At 47.9% G+C, this 22,226-nt stretch overlaps 2 protein-coding genes across 9 annotated transcripts in view; one reads left to right on the top strand and one right to left on the bottom strand.

Moving 5' to 3' along the window:
• The window catches only part of NR3C2 (nuclear receptor subfamily 3 group C member 2), a 91,780-nt gene extending 86,604 nt beyond the window's left edge, over positions 1-5,176 (top strand). For all 4 annotated transcript variants that reach the window (XM_078863217.1, XM_078863216.1, XM_078863219.1 and 1 more), the window contains one exon: positions 1,792-5,176. In XM_078863217.1, coding sequence (XP_078719343.1) covers positions 1,792-1,947 — 156 coding nt within the window. In that variant the 3' untranslated portion in view covers positions 1,948-5,176. The remainder of the gene's footprint in view (positions 1-1,791) is intronic.
• Positions 5,177-13,734: 8,558 nt separating this feature from the next.
• Positions 13,735-22,226, bottom strand: part of ARHGAP10 (Rho GTPase activating protein 10) — a 104,725-nt gene continuing 96,233 nt past the window's right edge. For 3 of the 5 annotated variants that reach the window (XM_078863208.1, XM_078863207.1, XM_078863209.1), the window contains one exon: positions 13,736-19,302. In XM_078863208.1, the coding sequence (XP_078719334.1) occupies positions 19,217-19,302 (86 nt within the window). In that variant the 3' untranslated portion in view covers positions 13,736-19,216. Of the gene's footprint in view, positions 19,303-22,226 lie in introns of all 5 variants that reach the window. The other 2 variants (XM_078863204.1, XM_078863205.1) reach the window with 1 other exon arrangement.

The raw sequence follows: 22,226 nt of genomic DNA, 5'->3' as shown, positions 1-22,226 counted from the left end.
GATTTTTATAGCGAGTAGCAAATTATGTGAGCTTTCTTCCACTCAACATCCATAGCTGTCAAGAGGAAGAAGCTTTAGATTTATATTTTGTTGTTCAGCTATGTTTCATTTGTATGCACTCAAATGTTTAGCGTCTATCAGTCCCCCAGAGGCAGAGTTAAACTAGCTTATATTTCGATTTAAAGCTTATATTTGTCGTCAACATATCTCAAAGTTTCCCAAAGATAGATAATTTTCTTAACATGTATTGGGGTATTTTATTTGGACAATGGAGTATAGTACTGCTGTACTGTAACTATGCTTGTTAAACGATAATTATCTTTATTGCTATGATATTTTTGCCATAAATTATTGATTTAACAAAGTCATAAAATCGATAAATGTATCGAGTTCGATTTTCGTAAAGATTTAACCAGGTGGCGTGCACCACCTACAGAATTTTACGACAGGTTGAAATTGTGGTTGGCTAGTGGCAGCCATCATAAGGCACCACCAACAGGCCTCATCAGTCATTGCATGCTTTGTTTGTTCGACGCTACACAAGGAAACACACACCGGGCCGGACCTTGATTTTTTCAGTTGTTAGACTTTTTGATGTGCGCAACAAACCAAATCGGTCATACTAAAAACCAAAATGAACAAACTTAACTGTAATGGATGTAATCTAGATTTGAGTATGTAATGGATGTAGCGCGCAGTTGAGCGCGCATGCGTGATCGCAATGCGTGTGGTGTGGGACAGATGCGTAGTGGTCGGAGCACCGTATTATAAACCCGGATATCTGCTGACCTTTAGTTTGATTACCAGCCATCAGTGGCAAGTGACATCAGAATTGGTCCTGGACCTCCACCGGGTAGACTCATTCTTAAATGATTACCTGGTGTGGTTTGTAAATATTAACATTGGGAAGACATCCAGCTGAGCATTGTTCTGGCAACACCACCCCCTTCATGCGCCATGCCAGCCTCCGTAGCTGGTCGTGAACAGCACTTGCCCCCTCAATAGTCACTTCAGGCTATAGTGGGTGATCTGTGTGATGTATTGGTTGTCTGCCTTGCTGTGCTCTGTGGCCCTGGTTGTGCAAGCTGTGCGATAGATGTCGCGTGCCCTATGCGGTTTGCTTTGTATGTACGCATGTCTGTTGAACTTCTTTTGCACCGTACGTAACCAACCGTTGCTAATTGGAGGTGCAGGGGTAGGACAACAAACTAGACACAAAAAGTAGTTCTAAAGAAGTGAGTTTTGATGATGATGATCTAGTAATAGGTTTTTACCCTTTCAACTGGTACAAAAACTGACACCTTTATACAAGGCATCATGTTTGCAATAACCACAACACAAGCAGTCAAAATGCAAACAAAAAGAAACAACTCTGATAATGATCATTATCAACTCTGATAATGATCATTATCAGAGTTGTTTCTTTTTGTTTGCATTTTATAAACTCTGAAAATACGTTTGAGGCATGTATATTAATAACGTATTTTCAGAGTTGATAATTTTCAGAGTTGATCATGATCATTATCAGAGTTGTTTATTTTTGTTTGCATTTTGACTGCTTGTGTTGTGGTTATTGCAAACATGATACCTTGTATAAAGGTGTCAGTTTTTGTACCAGTTGAAAGGGTCAAAACCTATTACTATATTTTGCCACTGGTAAAGGAGGTCTCATAGTGATGAATAATCTCTCGCAGAACTTCACAACTCCGATTTCGCACCACATCACTCGGAGGGAACGCCTCCTGTTGACTCGCGCCGTGTGACTGTGTCTCCTGTGATGGGTCGCTGCAGCTCGTGAGCAAGCTGCTGGAGTTCTGCTTCGCAACCTTCACGCAGACGCAGGTGTGGAGCGTGGAGTTTCCTGACATGATGGCCGAGATCATCAGTGCGCAGCTGCCTCGAATCATGGCCGGAGAAGCCCGGGCACTCCACTTCCACAAGAAATGAGTCACCCCTTTGTGGCTGGCGAAAGTGCTTGATTGTCAGGGGGGGGGGGCGAGGAAAAAAAGGTGTCAGTTTTGGCTTGGCCCCCCAGTGGCTCTTTGTAACCAGTCAGAACGTGCACTTCGAGAAAGATCACAGCCCCAATGAATTATCGGTGCATGTCATCTTGTTTTGGAGATATTGAGGCCTGCTGTCTGGCCATAGTTTCCAATAGAAAGCCATCCCCATGTTGCAATTATCCTTCAGCTTCAGATGTATCCTGTGACCCAAGCTCAAAGCTAATTCTGAATGAACTTGAGCATTTTCAGAAGCAACGTTTGCAGTAAGGGTTTTGTGAATACCGGAATATAAAGCACCTTCAGTCTGCACCATACATGTTTCAGCAACAAGGGCACATGCTTACATTCTACCCGTTAATTTTTCAAAGAATTCAGAATAGTGTTGGTCGTCCTGCAGAACTTTATAATACTGCCTTGTCCCTTTCCATGAAAATGGCCTTTCAAGAGACACAGTTTGAATTTTTAGCTCCCAGCCCTTTTAAAGAGCAAAATCCAACTGTTGAAGCCCACAAGAGACTATTCATGCTATCTTTTTTAGACTTGGCCTTGCTAAATGAATGATCTTTAATCGTCAACCAAAACTAATCTTTAATTCTGTTTGTTATTAATATACATGCCTCAAACGTATTTTCAGATGTATACACTTTTCATTGGCTACTTGGATTGTGGCATTTGCCTGCAAGACTGTCTTGCTTTGGCCTAGGCCGCTTCCTGAGCAAGAACTTCTGTTCATCGCGAAACACAGATGGTAGCGGTAGTGCCAAGCATCCGCACAATTTACAGCCGTGGCTCGAAATGTTTCAAAGACAAAAATAGGCATCCCTGTAAAGATAAACAACAAGCCATTTGTCATAATGTACCTCTGTTTAATTCAGAGTTCCCAGATGAAAAAGAGAGCCCCCCCCCCCCTTACCTTGGGCAATTGGTCGTCTATATGGCTGATATGATGTGAAATTTTATGCAGTTCCAATGAAGTGGCGTGCTGCATTGAAGCACCACACGGTAATTAGTGATTGGCTAAGCGCAGTGCTACAGTGGCGACGTTCGCCCTTCTTGCTGGAGAATAGTGATAACAGAGGTCACCATTTTAATCGACTTAGTATTTTTTTTTAGATTGCACAGATGTGCATCATGAGCCATCACAAATGTTTGATTTGCAAGGTCTAATGAGAAAACGACATACTTGGTGAGGTCATTCTCTCCAAGTGGTAGTTTGAAATTCTGGAATTGAAATGTAAAAATATAAAATTCCGGTTACATTATATAATTAACATGACATGGGGAAATCTCACAGGTTTTTTATTGTCAGTTTTTGTTTTATTGGCAAAGCCGTGTAACATTTTTACATCGTGTCACCTGTAGTTACAGTGATATTGTAAAGAAACCGCAAGATAATTTGTCATTGAGCACTTTGAAAAGTCATTGTTCGGGCTATCGATTTGTCAAAGTCAGCCAAACACTAAAGAAATACATTGCAAGATGGTCAGAAAGATTAGGTTGTCTTTACTCTTGGTAGAACACTGGACACAATAATAGCGCTTGCTTGTGAATTTCACAGGAATTTTTTTTCTTTCGTTTTAATGGCTTGCCTCGGTAATTATAATTTTTTTTAGATTTACACACATCGTCATCCATCGGTCAGAATTCGAAGTCGAGTAAGGTGGCGGTGAGGTGCGTGACACGCTCGCATCGTTCACGGCCGTGGTGGCGGACTTATGGGTGCTTTTGGGCGTGGGACTGGAATGTAGCTGAAAGGCAGCGGATGATTGTGAGGGCATAGGCAAACAATATGGCAAGTCACGGCGAGGTACTGGATCCACTTTTACAATGTTGCATGTTGTAACTATGGCAAACTGTAGGACTCTGCTTTTGTCAACTTGTGATGGATCGTTAGCCCTAGTAATCATTATCCTGAGTGAAAAGTCAAGATGGTGTGTACATTTTTTGTTTATTATAACAGGTCGATCACAATGTTATAATAGCGACACTAAGTACAGTTACGAGTCCATCCTGCATTCATAACATCTTACTAGTAGAATAGGTGAGCTTCAGTGGCTTAAAATATAATCCTTTCATCTCCATGGCTTTGCGGGTGCAGAACTAAAAACAGAAAATGTAAGTCGCGTTCATCATCGTTATATCATTTGTGATTTTTTTTAAATTTTATTTTTCGATTCTTTCGTGCGCAAGAGGAGGGGAGGGGGGGTGGCAACAAGGCACTTCACTTGCTAGCGTGCGGGAAGAGCGGCTGAAGAAATCTCTTTGGGATTTTTTTTTGTATTTAATGATTGTGGAGCACTACTTTTGCAAAATTCTTGTTTGTGCAGCTGGGCAATGGAGGCAGCACGCTTGAGCTTAAAAGAGAGAGGGTTTTTGGGAAAAGGGTGCCTTGCATCGTGAGCGATGGAGCGGGCACCTGCTGCTGTTGTTGTTTGTGCGTACATGGCGAGATCGCGATACCTGAGCAATCTCCCTTTTAGGTGTTGGTTCACTGATTTCTCTCTCGTTTTTTTTCTCTCTCTCTCTCGTGATGTTTCTCTTTTCTCTTTTTTTTTTCTAAAAAAAAATGTTTTATTCTGTTCGGTCATTAAATTAAAGTGTTGTCCAAAAAAAAAAGTTTGTAATTTATAAGAGAATTAACTCCAAAATACTAACAGACGACAATCATATTAATAGAATGTTTAAAACATGTTATTTTGTTTAAAAAATAAATAAACAAAGAATATATATGGTATAGAGTTTTATATTTAATATATATATTTGGCCATCTTGCTAGGTATTACACAGAATGCACGTACGCAATGGAGAACATGGATCGGCACGGTCGTTGCTGCATCACTTCACACTTAACGGCACCTGTTACTCAGCGACGGGGAATAAAGGACCTCTCGCCAATTACGTACCAAATGTTGAAGATCCTCATTTTGTATGTTTAATATACTCATAATTATTGGTGGCAAGGTGGTTTTACTTTGTTTGGGTAACTGCCATTTTATTTTGTATGTAAATTTTTAATTTACAGATGCACAAAGAGGAGTTAGTGTTCTGTTGGACGTGAGTTGGTCGAACACTTAAAGGGTATGTGAAGTAAATGTACAAATGTTGCATGCCCGTAATTTCACATGCAATGTTTTCTTCTTGGATCTGATTGTATATAAAGGAGAGAGGCGAGAGGGGGGGGGGGGGGGAGTGCAGCATTATGAGTATGTCAAACATCGATTGTATCGTTCAAGGCTATAGAGATGAATGCGAGACGTCGTGATTGGCAGCTGTGTTGGCGTGAGGAGGGGGCGGGGTAAGGGGGAGAGGGGTCAAATGGTAAACGGCCAGAGAGAGATGTGTGGTGGGTACCGAACCAGGAGTTTGTGGTGGCGAAGGGTCTGGCGTGAGTGGGTTGCAGAGTGCGAGGTGCTGGGGGTGGAGGGGGTTGAAGTGGCGGTGGTGCCCCCCCCCTCCTCCCCCTGAGCGATGGGATTGGGGGGGGGTCACCGTGAAATCTGTGTGGCTGTGGTTGCCCCATCAAAGGTCTGGCTGTTAAAAAAAAGAGCCGTTTTCGGTAACCACTGGTACACATTTTAAGGTTTTACATTTTTACAAATATTGTACAGTGGATGCTTCTTTTGGCCTAAGCATGCTTCTAATTTTTTGAGGAGAAAAAAATGGACTAACTAAATGAATCGATTATTTACGGTGGTGCCTTGCATATTGGGATAACAGATGAAAAAGATGTCATATTTTTGCTGTGATTATGTACGTTAAAAAAAAGCACTTGCTAAGATGTTAAGTTTTACTATTTTCGTGTCGAGTACTTAATGACCCTTAATTTCCAAAGTACGTTTTTATTTCTGCTGGTCTCATAATTCAGGCTGGCAACGATAGTCTGAAGTTGGGCGACATGGTAATCGAACTCGACGTGATCCTGCTAATCACAAGGCTAATTCCTGTAGGCTTTTTTTGTTTGCATCTGCTCTGTATACAAACTATTAGTGATAAAAAAAACCCCTGTTATTCTTTATTTGACGTTGGTTTGTGCTTATTTCACATATTATAAGACACATGCTGTGCATAGCGTCAAAAGTTGGTATGCTGTCGTGCCGTCATTCATCAGCGTTGTGTCGTCAATCAGCAGTTCACTTGCCATTCATGAGAACGATCACTTCCTGCTGTTAAGCAGTGCACAAAAGCACGCCGAGCAAAGACTTTGTAATCAACTCGTGTTAATACTTACATGTGGATTTTTTTTCTCCCCCCTCCCCAAGATGGTATCTTCGGTTTACTTTGGCGCCCATCATTTTGGGGAATATCCCAAAACATTAAATTGTGTTCTCTGGACAGAGTCGAGGCTATATATATGTGGTCTTGTGTGCGTGGAGGGGAAAACAATGAGGATGTCCCGTGGCAGAAACACGTGACCGACACTGTGCGTTGACTGTTTCAGCTCTCGCACAACGCACAAGAAAAACGAATTCAATTATAATCTGTCGCTTGACTCACGAGTGTGTATTGAGATTTGTTTGCACCCCCCCCCCTTCTCTCAATGTCAGACATTCGAGTGCGTTCCACTTCCAAGCCTATTGGCGCAGAAGAAATCTTTCAGCCACACCGCTCATCAAGCACTGCAATGCATCTTCTTGGTTCTTTCGGTAAAGTCACGTAGAAGGGAAGTAATAAAATAATAAAAATAAAACATAATAAAATAATTCTCACGACGTTTCGGCCACAACGCAAGCAGCCGTCCTGGTGACGACGGCAGCCACCTGAGGACGGCTGCTTGCGTTGTGGCCGAAACGTGAGAATTATTTTATTATACTCGGTTCTTTCGGTAAAGTCACGTAGGTAAAAAATGAAATTAAAATTAATTATTTTTTATTAATTTTAATTTCATTTTTACCCACGTGACTTTACCGAAAGAACTAAGAGTATGAATCCTTGCAGTCACGAAAGCTTCAAATCTAGAATTATTTTATTATGTTATATTTTTATTATTTTATTACTTCCCTTCTACGTGACTTTACCAAAAGAACCAAGAAGCTGAATCCCTGCAGTCACGAAAGCTTTAAATCGAAACACTGCAATGCAGTAAATACGATTTGGCCGTGGCTCCTCCCGGAGCGTGCCAGCCACCCTCCCCTCACCTCGACTTGGCAAGACCCGCCACACGAACCACGTTTGTGACTGCATCAGTGGCTTAGAGTGAGGGTAGGTGAATGCCACCTTGATCCGTGCCGGTGCAAACTCTTTGCCATTCGTTCGTAATCAGCTCTGCACCAGCTCTTGTAGTCGACAGAAAGACAGGCAGGCAGGCAGGAGCACCTGGTGATTTATTCCTTAACTACAAAGGAAACTCAACCGTAACGTTTCATTTCAAAATGCACACCACCACCTCTCAAGTGTTATCCACGGCCTTCGTTTTGATTCATTTGATGAATTAAGTCGTTTGAAAACACTGGGGGGGAGGGCGGCGGGGGGAGACAAAATAATTTGGTCGATTTGCATCAAATTGTGTCGTGTGAGGGGGGGGGGGAAGTCTCCACATGGAAGACAGCTGGGGATCGAGACTCGATTGCAAAGTCGTGCGGAGCAAGTCGGAGCAGCGTGACACCGTTGGAAATAAAGTCGGCAGTTTTCAAGAGGAGAGGGAGAGAGAGAGTAAAAAAATCGGATTTTAATGTGTGTTAAGCCCTAGCCGTGACCACAAACGCTTCAATTCTGTAGAGCGACCTACATTCTCAAGCCTAATCTTCACGTGACAATTGCATTAAAATCACAGGCCAGATTCTGGCCTGGCCCCCTCCCCACACCGTATCAGTGACGGGGGCGGCTTGTTTATAGCGATACTTCAACACGGTGGCCCGCATCAATTGGTCTCAGTGGTTGGTGGGGTGGCATCCAAGACCGATTCCGATGTTACTCGCCGCTGATAATCGTGGGTGGAAATCTAAATCGGGGCACCTGGGTTCATAGCAGCGGCGTGTTAACCCGTATTTTTTATTTATTTATTGTGCCATACCCACTATGTTTACACACTCAGAAGAAGAAAAAAAAACACGCATACCAAAGATGAGTTTCGGAAACTGCTGCTACGGTTTGGCAAACCAGAGCTGGGAAGATTGCCACGGAGACGTTCGTTTCTCGGATTGTTGAGCCACTGATGTCACAGAGCTATCGAGAGCCCACCCACCCCTAAGGTAACTCGACTCGTGTGGAGCCATCGGTCTTTGGGACAGACGCTCGAAGAAACGCGAGTTCTGCCGGACGGGTGACAACGGCAGCCAGGAGCGTTCTTCTTGGTTCTCTAGGTAAAGTCACGTAGAAGGGAAATAATAAAATAAATAAAATAAAACAATAAACTACATTACTGTACACTACATCATACACTACATTACTGTACACTACACTATACACTACATTACTATACACTACAGCAGCGTGTTGCGTAGTGGCGGTCCACATCTTCCTTTCCCTAGCGACAGATTTTAGAACTGTATTACTATACACAACATTATACACTACATCATACACTACATTACTATCCACTACATCATACACTACATTACTATACACTACATGTTACTATACACTACATCATACACTACATTACTATACACTACATCATACACTACATTACTATACACTACATCATACACTACATTACTATACACTACATCATACACTACACTATACACTACATTACTATACACTACATCATACACTACATTACTATCCACTACACGATACACTACACTATACACTACATCATACACTACATTACTATCCACTACTCCAGGGGTCGGCAACCTACGGCTCCGGAGCCGCATGCGGCTCTTTACGGGCTGCTTCTTGACGATATGTACGTATGTACATAGATGCATTGCGGCTCTTGAAATACTGAATTTTGTACCGAATTGGAAAGAAATGGCTCTTCTTGTTATTTTGGTTGCCGACCCCTGCACTACACGATACACTACATCATACACTACATTACTATCCACTACACGATACACTACATCATACACTACATTACTATCCACTACACGATACACTACATCATACACTACATTACTATACACTACATCATACACGACATTACTATACACTACATCATACACTACATTACTATCCACTACACGATACACTACACGATACACTACACTGTACACTACATCATACACTACATTACTATCCACTACACGTTACTATACACAGACCAGCCGAGCGACAGAGTCCCGCCAGCGTGTCCTGGGTCGGTCCCGGGTTCTTCGCCCAGTGGGACGTTGCTGCCCAGTAGAGTTCTAGGGGTGGCAGTCTACGGGGGGCCCCATCTTTACCGGGTGCCCGAACCACCTCAACCGGCTCCTCTCGATCCGTAGGAGCAGCAGCGGCTCTCCCGGATTCACGAGCTCCTCAACCCGATCACGGAGAGCGATGAGGCCCCGGTAACCCTGCGGATAAACCTCATTTCGGCCCCTTGTACCCGCCGATCTCATCCTTTCGCCCATTACCCAAAGCTCATGGACATCATCGGTGACGGTGGGAAACACCGATGGACCTGTAAACCGCGAGCTTCGTTCGAGAACTCGGCTCCCGATCTCCCGCTGCCGCTCCCCGTCACTCGCGAAAGACACCCCGAGGTACAGGGGGATCTTTGTTTTCGATTTTCCATGTGATCAACGGCAGTGGGTTCATCATGGGACCTCCTTTGCCAGTACCAAAATATACTAATAGGGGGTTTCCCCTTTTTTCTGGCAACAAAACTGACACCTTTTGCAATGAATCGTGTTTACATTATCCACAATACTTGCAGTCAAATGCAAAAAAAACCCACACTCTGATCATTTATGCTTTGTCCTTGAAACGGATTGGTCCACACCAGAGACAGCTTTTATTAGAGCCTAGTCTCATGGTGTTCGACCAGATGACGCCAAAAGGCAGTACGTTTAAACTAAAGTGGGGGGTTGGGGTGGTTCTGATAAATGGAGTTTGGCCAGAATATGTCATGAACACCCTTTCTCCCTGTCGCCTCCAGCATAAGTACAAGCTTGAGTGTTTTCACCGTGGTATTTGGTAGAACCCAGTGGGTTCCGGCAGGCGAGGCTGCATTGGCTGCGTCATGTATCCCGCATGCCCCCCCCCTCCCCCCGCATGCCCCCCCTCCCCCCGCATGCCCCCCCCTCCCCCCGCATGCCCCCCCCCCTCCCCCCGCATGCCCCCCCCTCCCCCCGCATGCCCCCCCCTCCCCCCGCATGCCCCCCCCCTCCCCCCGCATGCCCAGCCACCGCATGACCAAGCAGATTCTGCTGGGTGGGATAGAGGGGGGGTGGCTAAATGGGCGCGGCACGGGCTGGAGAAGAGATGGACTGATTCACACTTGCAGATGACTGGTACCAGCGGTGTCAGGGTCGGCCTCTGTAGAGGAGGCTTGCAGAAGGACACGACTGGGCACTTTCGAGGTAGTCGCCCTCCCAACAACAGAGGAGGACAGAGGAGCGATGCCCACAACAATGAGGGGTGCCGGGCGGATAAAATAAAGCAACTTGGCACAGTGGGGAGCACGGGTGGTGCATGTGCCAGTCATCAGTCGACCCATGGCACCTGGGTCTGTCCCGTGATCTGCCAGCAGCAAGCCTCAAGGTGCACCTAGCCTGGCACGAGTGACGTGGTGACGTCACCGCCACTTCGTGGTTGTCATTTCCGAGATTAATTTGCTGCACCCATGTACCCTATTGGCATGTGTGAGGATATTCTCCCTGGGACTTTCTACCACACTGCATAGAATACAGAAATGCGATGGCACGCGAACGGCGGAGCAGAGAATGTCGCCGCGAAAAGCCTGCCGTGGAAATGTGGCCTCGTACCCCTGCGTCGATCGGCCTTTCACAACGCTGCTGTTGGGTGTCCGTCGGGGCGTCGTGCTAATGGGCTGAGAGAGGCTCCTTGAACCTGGGGCATTGCCCTCTCTGGGTTTTGCAGCTGCACCACTCTACTTATCTATAAACACACATCTTCTTGGTTCTTTCGGTAAAGTCACGTAGAAGGGAAGTAATAAAATAATAAAAATAAAACATAATAAAATAATATAATAATATTATATAATAATATTATTTTATTACTTCCCTTCTACGTGACTTTACCGAAAGAACCAAGAAGATGAATCCCTGCAGTCACGAAAGCTTTAAATCGAAATATAAACACACATTTTAAAATATATATTTGACCAGGTAAGGCCCACTGAGCTATATAGATGTTTCCCCCAGAAGCGACCTGGCCACAAATGAAAGCTCAACGAAGTGGTTTATCACGTGGGAATTTAAAGCAGCCAAATACTGTAAACGCGTGATGTTGATTATAAATGTGGAGGAAAACCGGAGAAACATCCACGCGACCATGGGGGGAGAGACACGCAAACTCCAAATATACAGCAGCAGGCGGTCAGGGTCGGGATCGAACCCACGACCTCCTGTGTACCAGGCGAGGTGGTTAACATCTCGCCACCGTGGCTCCATGAATATAGATGCGCATGTGACCTTTGCAGTTGTCGTACTTAATAACACCAGGGAAGCTATTGCGGAATGGAGACAGGAATAAGAACACAACGATAAAAGGGGCTGCATTCGGCGGCCGCTTAAATGCCACGGCATCTCAAAGCGCCGTATATATATTTTTCAAAATCCGTACGCAAACTCACGGGGATTGCTTTCTTTCGTTAAACGGGGCGAGTACTTTTGCCAATAACCTCTGGGAACACGGCAGCATTTGTTTAGCTCCTTTCCCGACGAGACCCAGGAAGTGGAAACCAGTCCACGATTACATTCTACGAGCTAGGAATGGCAGCAGGCTCGTGGCATATATATTTAGGGTTTTATTTTGTATTCACGCGGCGACGTTGAATGGAATTGTGATCATTCGCGGTGTTTAAATCACCAAACCCACAATCTTCTCTGCTTGGGGAGGGGGCATAGGAGACAGAGTTGTGGCAGGCCCCTTCCCTAATTCTAGATTTGAAGCTTTTGTGACTACAAGGATTCATACTCTTAGTTCTTTCGGTAAAGTCACGTAGGTAAAAAATGAAATTAAAATTAATAAAAAAAATCACGACGTTTCGGAGGCAACACAAGCTTCCGTCTTCAGAAGACGGAAGCTTGTGTTGCCTCCGAAACGTCGTGATTTTATTGTTTTTATTTTTTTATTAATTTCAATTTCATTTTTTACCTACGTGACTTTACCGAAAGAACTAAGAGTAGACCCTTTCCCTGCCCCTCCACGTGCTGTCACCATGGGGGGGGGGGGGGCTGTCGCCACCTCTGGCAGGGCGCTCCGTGGCATCGCGATGGAGTTGGTGACAGGACCCCAGGGATATCATCCCCGCGCCATCGATGGAGGCATCGATCTGCCTGGGGGAGTCCCCCTCCCCTCGAGATGTGGGCACGAGGTTCGCTCATGTGTACCTGGACTTAAGACACACTTCAGATTTGTATATATATGATGACAATAACACCAAACCGGGCACATTTTCTGTTTGTTTCCCGTGTGTGTATGTATCTTGAACTTCTTTTGCACCGTACGTAGCCAACCGCGCTAATCAGAGGTGCGTGAGGACAACCAAACACAAACATACTCTTTGGTTTATGAGACCTCCTTTGCCAGTAGCAAGATATAGTAATAGGTTTTTACTCTTTAATTTGGCAACAAGTGTTGTGGTTAATGCAAACATGATCCCTTGTATAAAGGTGTCAGTTTTGTTGCCAGTTAACATGGTAAAAACCTATTACTATATCTTGCTACTGGCAAAGGAGGTCTCAATGTAAATGCTTACCCCGAGCTCTCAATACTCTGATGGTGCGTTGTCTTTGAGTTGTGCGCCTTTTGGCGTCATCTGGTCCAACACCATGTGAGACTAGGCTCTAAGAAAAGCTGGCTCGGGTGTGGACCAATCAATTTCAAGGACAGTGCACACATTATCAGAGTTTTCTTTTTGTTTGCATTTTGACCGCAAGTGTTGTGGTTAATGCAAACATGATCCCTTGTAAAAAGGTGTCAGTTTTGTTGCCAGTTAAAAGGGTCAAAACCTACTACTACTAAGACTCTTTGGTTCTTTCGGTAAAGTCACGTAGGTAGAAAATCAATAGATCACGACGTTTCGATCGCAACACAAGCAATCGTCATCAGGTGAGATGAACACAGCAGCGAGAACTGCCGAGGCCTCTTTCATTCTTTTCCATTCATTCCTTGCCCCGAGCTGCTCCTGCCGCATCGGTGGAGCACAAACTCCGTGACGTCGCCCGACCGCCATCTCTTCCCGCAGTGTTCCCTCTGCATCTCTGCCCCCCCACCTCCTCCTCCTCACGGTCTTTACTCCGTCGTTCGCTTTGTCTCTCGTTGTGCTGCCCATTTCCACTCCCTGCCCCCTCCCCCCGACTTCCCTTGCTTTAAAAACAACAGCAGCGGTGACCTCGTCCCCCCCCTCCCCCGTTATTTAACACATTCCTGCGGAGGGAGCTGGTAGGAACGTTGGGTTGCTCGGTCAATGGCCAGGGTCAACGGCGGCGTGGTGTATTCAGCATATATGCCCGACTGTGAGGGCGGGCACAAGCCGGCGTGAGTAGGTTAAACGTTGAGTTTTATAAGGGCACCACGGGGTGACCAGCCCCTCCCCACCCAGCCCCTCCCCACCCAGCCCCTCCCCACCCAGCCCCTCCCTCCCCACCCAGCCCCTCCCTGCACGACGGACGGACACAATAATCCCCTGTGGGCTGGTGTAACCAGGAGGTTCCTACCAGTATGAATTCCTTCACCGGTCTCTTCGACAGACTGCTCGCAGATTTCTTTCCGCAGTTCGCACGCCTTTCAACGCTCCTCCAAAAATTATCGGTGAAACTTGCGATTCATTTTTTGTTCTTGTTGTCAGGTTTATTTTTGTGTATATATATTTTGTAATTTACGAGCAACATCAAGCGACATCGTGCAAGATGCCCCCGCGTGACGAACCGAGCCACCTGGTTGGAGCGAAATGTGCAAAACTTGCTCGCGTCTCCCCTCGGACGCGGCGTCACCGTGTGACCCACGGCTCAACAACGTCACTCCCGAGCAGAGGTCGCAAACGGGTTTTGATTCCTTACCCGTACCCGGCCGCACCAGGGTCGCAAATGGGTACCCGTACCCGGCCGGGTATGGGTAGCCGTCCCCTACCCGTACTCGTACCCTACCGGAAATGAGTGACAAACGGTTACTCACCGGTGACTCACGGCCTACCGGTTGCGACCTCTGCTCCCGAGTCGGCGATTGATGCGGCGGACAGCAACACGTGGGGAGCGGCTTACACCCAAATGTAATTTTCCCCTCCCTGCAGCGACGGCGATTTTGCTCCACGAGTTGACCTCAAGGATGGGTATCTGTTCGGCAGGTCGGACTCTGCTGACGACACCCTGAATGTTGACACTCAAAAGAAAAGAACGCGCTGCTGGATAATATTGGCCAACTGCTGACTCCTGTCAACCCGAATCATTTGCTCGACAAGCCTGACGGACTCTGGAGCAGATTCACGCCCTGCGAGTCTCATCAGCACAGCCAGCTTGCCGAGACAAATCGAGATGGATGTTGTCGTTTTTGGCAAGCCAAGACCGCAGTCCGATGGACTAAAGCACCGTGGGGTTTGACGTGCAGAGACATCAACGGGGTTCTGCCGATACTTTGACGTGAGCGGTGAAACGAGTAAACGAACGCGCGTTGGGAAACTTGGACAAGACCCCACACGATGCACCGCGGTAGGCAGCGTCCTCCACTCGAGCAAAACTTTGTGACGATGCCACCGAGAACGCGCGCGCGCGGGCACGTGAGCGGGCGGGCACGCACGTGCGCGGTGGTAGAGGTGGTGGCCAGGCCCGTTCAGGTCGACGGCAAAAAAAAAATCGTCTCGGCAAGAAAGAAAGAAAAAAAATGTCAAGTTGGCAACGTGAACAAACGAACGAAGAACAAAAGAACCAAACCCCTCCCCGCTCTTGCCGCCGGACCCCGGTTCCGCATCACAGTTTGTACGCGTGATTGTTTTGCGCTACGCATTGTGGCCCAGATTCCGAAAATTCTGGAGCAAGCGACATCTAGGCACGTACCAATTGGGCAGGCAGACATCCTGGGCTGGGAATAAAAGCAAGATCGGCAAATGTGAGTTTTTTTTTAAGGCAATGCAAGTACAGACAATAAATATACGTAACGCATGTATTTAGTTCAACATCAAATGTAACTTCTTTGGGCTGAGATGCATATAATGGGCCGCTAGAGAGCCCGCCGGCTCGTTTGACGACGATGCAATGCACCACCAGCAGTTGTTCAGCTAAGAACGCTCGTACCGTGCTTGCAGTACCAGCGATGACAAATCAGGAATGCGATACACTTACAAGACAATGACCCCCAACAAGCCTGACTTACCCCCCCTTAACACCATCGGGCCGAGCTCTATCCACCGCTGGATGAAGCCTTTCCCCGTCGACTTGCGGCTTCACGACGCACTTGATGGCTCCTGGGGCGCGTTCCGCGCCTTTAGCTGCCGCTCCCTCGTGAGTCTCGACCCATCGACCGTCGTCGCTTCGAGCGACGGCGTCCTTCCCTAGCCCCACTGATTTGTCTAAAGAGTCAATATTATTAAAATATTATTTTGACTCTCAAGGAAAAAACTCCCCCGCCCGCCCGCCAGCACCTCGGATGAGCACGCTTGTGTTGTCAACGTACGTACAACTTGTAGATGTTCTCCGAATCGCGCGTCCCTCTTTCTCCGAATGCAAATGCAAGCACGCGTGACCCCTCCCGTGCGTCTTTGGATAATTTTCAGCTTTCGTTCCACTTCCTTTGTCAATGACCACGTTTGTGATCCGTGCCGTGATGGCAGACGAATATCTTACCGATTAAATCGTTTCTGCAATCGGCACATCGGTTGTGTTGCTTTTGATGAAGCAAGTTCAGTTTTCCCAAAAGCACTCCAACCTGCTCTCGTCATTTTGATATTGATCCCACCGCCAAAAGTGATACATATCTTGCCGTATTGTTGTGTCCCTCCGAAGATGTTCTATTTGTTCAGCTTGCGACAAGCGACTGGCCGTAACTTTCCCTTTTGCCCGTATTTATTACCATCTCCAGCCCCACGTTGTAACTTCTTGTTGTTCTTCATTCATTACCTGCGGTTCCGTCTCATCGGTTGTTACAGTGACGACGTCGTCATCGAATCCGAGATGGTTGACACCTCCACCTGTGCTCGTGGATTGATGTCTCTGGTCCAATTGTTGGAAAATAAATGTAAAATCTGCTGCGGTGAGCCTTGCTGAGAGAATTACCTGCTTTGCCCGACTCCACTTCTGCTTTGCATTTTCTTAATTAATTTTTCGAGCATCCGATTGATAGTATCTGATTGATAGTATCTGATTGATAGAATCTGATTGATAACACTATCAATCGATCGGGAGAGAAACCTTGGCCCAAACCCAGCCTGGTCACGTGCTTGCTTTGCCTCAACACTTCCTGTTATTCGGTTCCAAATCATAGATTGGAGTACTATTTGCGTACTGAGACCATGTACATGGCCACATACATGCGCACACACGCACACCGCCAATGATTTGAAACACGAGAGACAACGTAAGCTTGCAGGCGTTCCTTTGCATCTTCCCAACACCCTTTTTGCACGGATATGAATCGGGCAGCAAGCTCGACGTCCACGTTGCTAGCCGACAGCTTCAGAGGGCAACGATCGTAAACCACCGGAGTGCATGTGGAATTGGTCCTGACTGCCCCGAGTGGCAAACAGGGCCCTGCCAGAAGGGGGAGTAGATTGGGGAGAGGGGGTCACTTGGAGTCATGCCCCTCGGCAGTTACTGGGATCATCACGTGACCCCGTTTATTTAGAACTGCGACGCCAAAGACGTTCTCGACATGCGTGCGTGCGTGCAACATTTGAGTTTGCGGTCAAATATTTTATTTCAACGGGAAGACTTCTTGGCCGAATTTGGGAGTCCGTTGAACCCGCATAACACTTGGGACCCCACCACTTGAGCTCCGACAGCAATGGGAGAACACACGAAGGCGGCCGACAATGCAGTCTGCATCTCCAAGGGACTGTGACAAGGTGTGCCGCTGTTGGATGAGGCACTCTCCCCACGCCGTCTAAGTCACGCTTCACCAAGCAAGCCAGCGTGGGTTGGCGAAGGGGGAGCATAGACGGGGAGCGTAGAAGTACTGTACAGCAAAACACTCGATTTTGCTGCACTGGCCTTCTGGTGCCCACTACGGAGTGCCGCAGCAGCCCGTAGCAACTTGGCGTGCACGGCAGTCGCCCTTCCAAGCGCTGTCCAGGCTCGATTCTGCTTAGCTTACGAGATCCGGCACATTCCGGGCGATTTTATCGGCACATTCCGGTGCATGGGATTGGTAAGACCTATTAAGCAGGGCTTGTTAGGGTCATTTCCTACACTTGGGTTAGAGGCCCGGCCTCACCGACTGGGTCTGTTGACGCGACCTCACACAACACTAATGACACAGAAACAAAGCGCGCAACAGAGCGTATTGTACTTTCAAAGCACCTAACACGTGCTATATTACACTGACAGTTAAGGCATTCCCTTACAACATCCCGACAGCAGGAATAACAATTCCCCGAAGCATTAAAAGGAACCTGTTGCAAGCAATAAAAGTATTAAAATATTGCGACAAAAGCGGTAATGGTTATTATACAATGTGCAAATACATATATATATAAACGGGATTGGCCAACAACGAAAAATGTAAACAAAAAAGTGGAATGGACAATAACATTTCGTAGATATATTCGATCTTTTGATAGAGCACTCGAGGCCACAGGCAACTGCACGGCCACGGTTACAGCAGACTGCGTGAACGAACACGATAACATTGAGCGCCGCTACCGAAATGCTAAACGTTGACTTCGCCCGTCCTTGAATAACGTCACGAAACGTCTGGAATTTTTCGTTGTTTTCTTCGCTCAATGGAACCGCTACGCCGACAGCAAAAGCCGCGCATTTATATATTTGTAACTTTTTACTCCAATGTCAAGGCAGTTGGCTTTTATAAATGCTCACCATTCTCACGCCATCACATCAGTTGCCCCGGGGTCTGGTCGTCTGGGCAAGCGGCCGTTGGAACGTGCGAACGAGACGGGCTTTTCGCGCCTCGGGGCTTTGACGGCAGTCGTGGCGGTCAAGGCCATGGCGCGCCGACTCGCCGATTAATTTAAAGCGATTTGCACAATCGTGTCGTGGGGTGAGCAAGCGGAGTCGCGCATTGGGAGACTCGATTATCTGCAAGCGGGTCGGCTCATTACACGTAAACGATACGGTAATGTTGCCCTTAGGCTGACGGAAGTCGGACGAAAGTCTGCAAAACGAGACAAGAAAAACACGAAACAATACGAATAAAACTGAATTGTGACAATTCATTGAATTGCTGATATGGGGCGGGGGGCGGAAATCATTGTAAGCCTGCTGGTCAGGCTGTGGGTAGTCAGGACCCAAGGCCATAGAGGGGAGCGGGGCAAGTGGGGCAGTTTGCTCCGGGCCTCAGATCTGAGGAGGCCTTAGAAAGGGCCCAGGGAGGGCCTCAGAAGGGAGGCCTCATCCTGGCATTTCCCCAGGGCCTCCCGTAACCTTCCTGCAGCCCGGGTCAGCAATGAGGAGCAATATGCGTTCCCTGTAAAGCGGTCGGGGAAGGAAAGCCCACAGACATTTGCAGGATTATAAAAACATCGAGAAACGGCCTCAATCATTGTAACAGCAAAATGAAACGCGCGTCTAAACAAAGACTGTAAGTAAAAAATAAAAAATCCCCAAAAATGCACTTGATCATTGGCTACAGCGCAACGGCAATAAATCTGAAGTCCCTTTGAATTGCCTTGCGAACGACGTCGGCTTGCGACAGGGGGTAAAGCGAGGTGTATACGACCGCAACAGTTTGCCGTTGTCGTTTGCTCCATGCGCCGAGAGCTTCTTCACGAAATTCAGTTCCTGAAGAAGCTCGCAGCACGCGGAGGGAAACGTCGGACATCGTGCTGAACAACGACGCGGTGCGACCCGAGCGCACGCGCACGTCGGATAGCTGTTAAGAGCGAGGATTTACCCATAATGCAACCCGCGGCCGCCCTCCCTCTGCCCGTCCTTGCCCTCGCCCCCCCCATCGCTTGCCGTGTCACCCGGGCACCCCGATGGCAGGCCTCGGGTTCACAGCATCTGCAGCATTTGCTCGGGAATGAGTCCGTTCTTGCCGTTGAGGCTGCCCTTCAGCCACCCGTCCGTCGCCGGTTGAACTGCGGGGAGGCACAACACGTCACCGTGAGAGAGGTGCACACGCACGCACGCCTGGCACGCACGCACGCCTGGCAAGCACGCCTGGCACGAGGGTTTCCACCTCTCTTCCTGGCTTTGCCAGGAGGACGGACACCTCTTTTTGGGACAGCTGTCCGTATGTACTGTGTGTGTGTTGAACTTCTTTCGCGCCGTGCGTAGCCAACCGTGCTCATCGGTTGTGTCCATAGGAAATACAGGGTTCTTCAAATTGTTTTTAAACACTTATATGGGAGTATCGGTATTGTTGAAAATTCTCAGGAGTGTTAACACTTTTTTTAAAGCACCCTGTATACAAGTCTTCCCAGTATATGAAACGTTACAGGTCCGGTTGTTTTTGTCAGTCACACATAATTCTCTCTTACTCCCAAGGGTGTCCTTGTTTGGTTCGTTTCTTGGAGCTAAGGAGGTGGCAACGCTACTTAGCACTTCTCTGGGCGGTGCTACATGTGAGGCAGCCTCACAGTCGGCATTTACAATTCATTCTGCGATACGTGGAGGCTGGCGGTGGGTGTCATCTTGAAGGTCACTGCGTACGGTTCGTTTTAGCAGCAAGTCAATGGTTCGACATTCACGTGGCAATAAATGCACCACCACAGTCTCAGAGTGGACGGCAAAGTGAGGTTGTCCGAATGCGCCCGACACCAGCGTGGGGCCCCCCTTTGAGCATTTCTTCCAAGTCTGTAAAAGTGGTCAAGTGACTCCTAATCTGCATTGCAGCCCTAATTGGTTGACACGCTCTGTACCGCGGCGTTAAATCCACTCGATGATTATTCTCGCGATTGCCAACCATCTCCTGCAGCGTCTGATATGTGCACTACGAAATCGTGGAAGTGCCCCCTCGATGGACCACGAAATGGACAGGAGTAGGGGGGCTACCCCTAAGATTCTACTGATGCATCCATCAATCCCTTTAGATCGATTCTTATGCTCATGATAAGGCGTAAAAAACTAAAACTTCTATGTAAACAATGTGTTGTCCTTCCCTCCGCACCTCCGATGAGCACGGGTTGGCTACGTACGATGCGAAAGAATTTCAACGTACATGCGCAATGCGCCATGTTATGACGATGCGCAGGAACGATACCAATGAGACCGGCAGAACGAGAGCGAGGGAGAGAGAGGGGTAGAATAGAAACGAGGCAACACACGAAGGAAGACAACGTAGTTGAGCACTTACTCACACGGGTTGCAGACAAAAACGCACGGGACGAAAACAATTTCTATTCCCGAATTCACTCGTGACCTGGAGTCGTGACAATTCTGTCTAATCGCCGTCCGCGTGCGCGCGGGGGATACACCGCCACGAGCCTGCCAGCCACACCACGGGCCGGAGGTGACTTCCGTTTCCTTAAAGGCAGGGGAATGTTTGCCGTGGTTCATAAAAAACAACGAAAATCACCGCCACAAAGAAAGCACCTGCAAAAGGCGGCAAAAAAAACACTCAACAGGTGGACAAATGTCACCGCCACTTTGCAGAACGCTCGCTAAAAAAGATCAATCGCCGCACGTGCGGTCGAGGTCATATGCGTGTCAACGTTGTCGGGATAATTTTTTTAAATAAGATCAGCCTCTTTCAAAGCGAGCAAATTGTACGTTTCATATGAATATATATCATTGCACGAGAGAAGCGTAATGCAATGAACCACACCCACAAGTAGCTAATTCCCTTAAACGTGCCATCATGGGGCTATTGGCTGCAATCCTTCTTTGAGGGATTAAGGGCTTCACGCTGTGCGTCAATGGACAAAATTCCTCCGAAGATCAATCGCGTCACGGCCACGTTAAAGCGTTGCACGGTTAATGGTCAATAATGTGACCAGAAATCCCGGGATCTACCCTACACCTGTGTACGTACGTACACACACACACAGAAACCTCGCATATAATTCAGTGGCAAAAGAAACACGCGCACCGTGCCCTGCACACAATGAGCGAGCAAGCAGTCGAGATTTCGGGCTCGCGTTTCGATTTACGAATCGATTCGTTCTCTTGTGCGTCGTTATCGACTCCCCGTCATCAGCAGCCACGATCTTCTCCACTGCTAGATGTAAGGGCTCGCCACGTCGTTGCCGCCACCCCGGGTTTTGCAATTGCCACAATCCATACCGCCTTCGCGCGCGGGTCGCTTTTCACTGCTTCATCTCCGCGGTGGTCGCGTACTCTTGGGACGTGTCTTCCCTCCTCGGTCACCAGCCTTGCCCATCAGCCACCGTCCCTTCTGGCGATATGCCCAGCCCAAGCCGGCCTTCATCAACAACCAAAACTTACGGCCTGCTGTCAATCCACCGCTGGATGACGAAGGCCTCCCATTTTGGTCGTGGGGGAACGTTGTGTGAACGTACTTCACCAGGCTGGCTGCTCAGCGCGGCTTGGAGCAGGGTTGGGGGGACACCCTGGTGCGATAACACGGATTTCAACTGATGAAATCGATCCACGAACTGCTGTCTGCATACGCGATACCGCAGGGAATGCGCGGTGCGCGCCGTGACAGAAAAGGGAAATGACTTACAAGCAATGACGTTCAATTCGGAGGCTCTCCTTGATCGTCGTCGTGAGCTGCGGGGACCCCTCTGACCTCTTAAACATTTCAACAGATCCGCCTGGCCCGGGTTCTATTTCAGCTCTGGGCACCCGCGCATCACAGGCAGTCTTCTTCCTACAATGGCATCTCCCCTTGCGGGCAGTAGTGGGGTGGGGGGTGATGGGGAAAGGGGGCTGTTGACGCTCCGTGGTAGAAGAGTCATCTGCCAGCAGGTGCGAGGGCGACGAGCACCATGAGTGTGTGGCTGGCATAAGACCAGTTAGCGTGGCATGCTTGGCACGGGCTATGGTACACGGAATGAAACGGGGGTCCCCCGCCTGTCCGCTTCCCCCTCCCGCCCAC

Source organism: Lampetra fluviatilis, chromosome 15 (assembly GCF_964198595.1).
Source record: "Lampetra fluviatilis chromosome 15, kcLamFluv1.1, whole genome shotgun sequence".
NCBI lineage: Eukaryota > Metazoa > Chordata > Hyperoartia > Petromyzontiformes > Petromyzontidae > Lampetra > Lampetra fluviatilis.
Note: the sequence above shows the minus strand (reverse complement) of the source record. Positions and strands in the feature narration are given on the sequence as shown.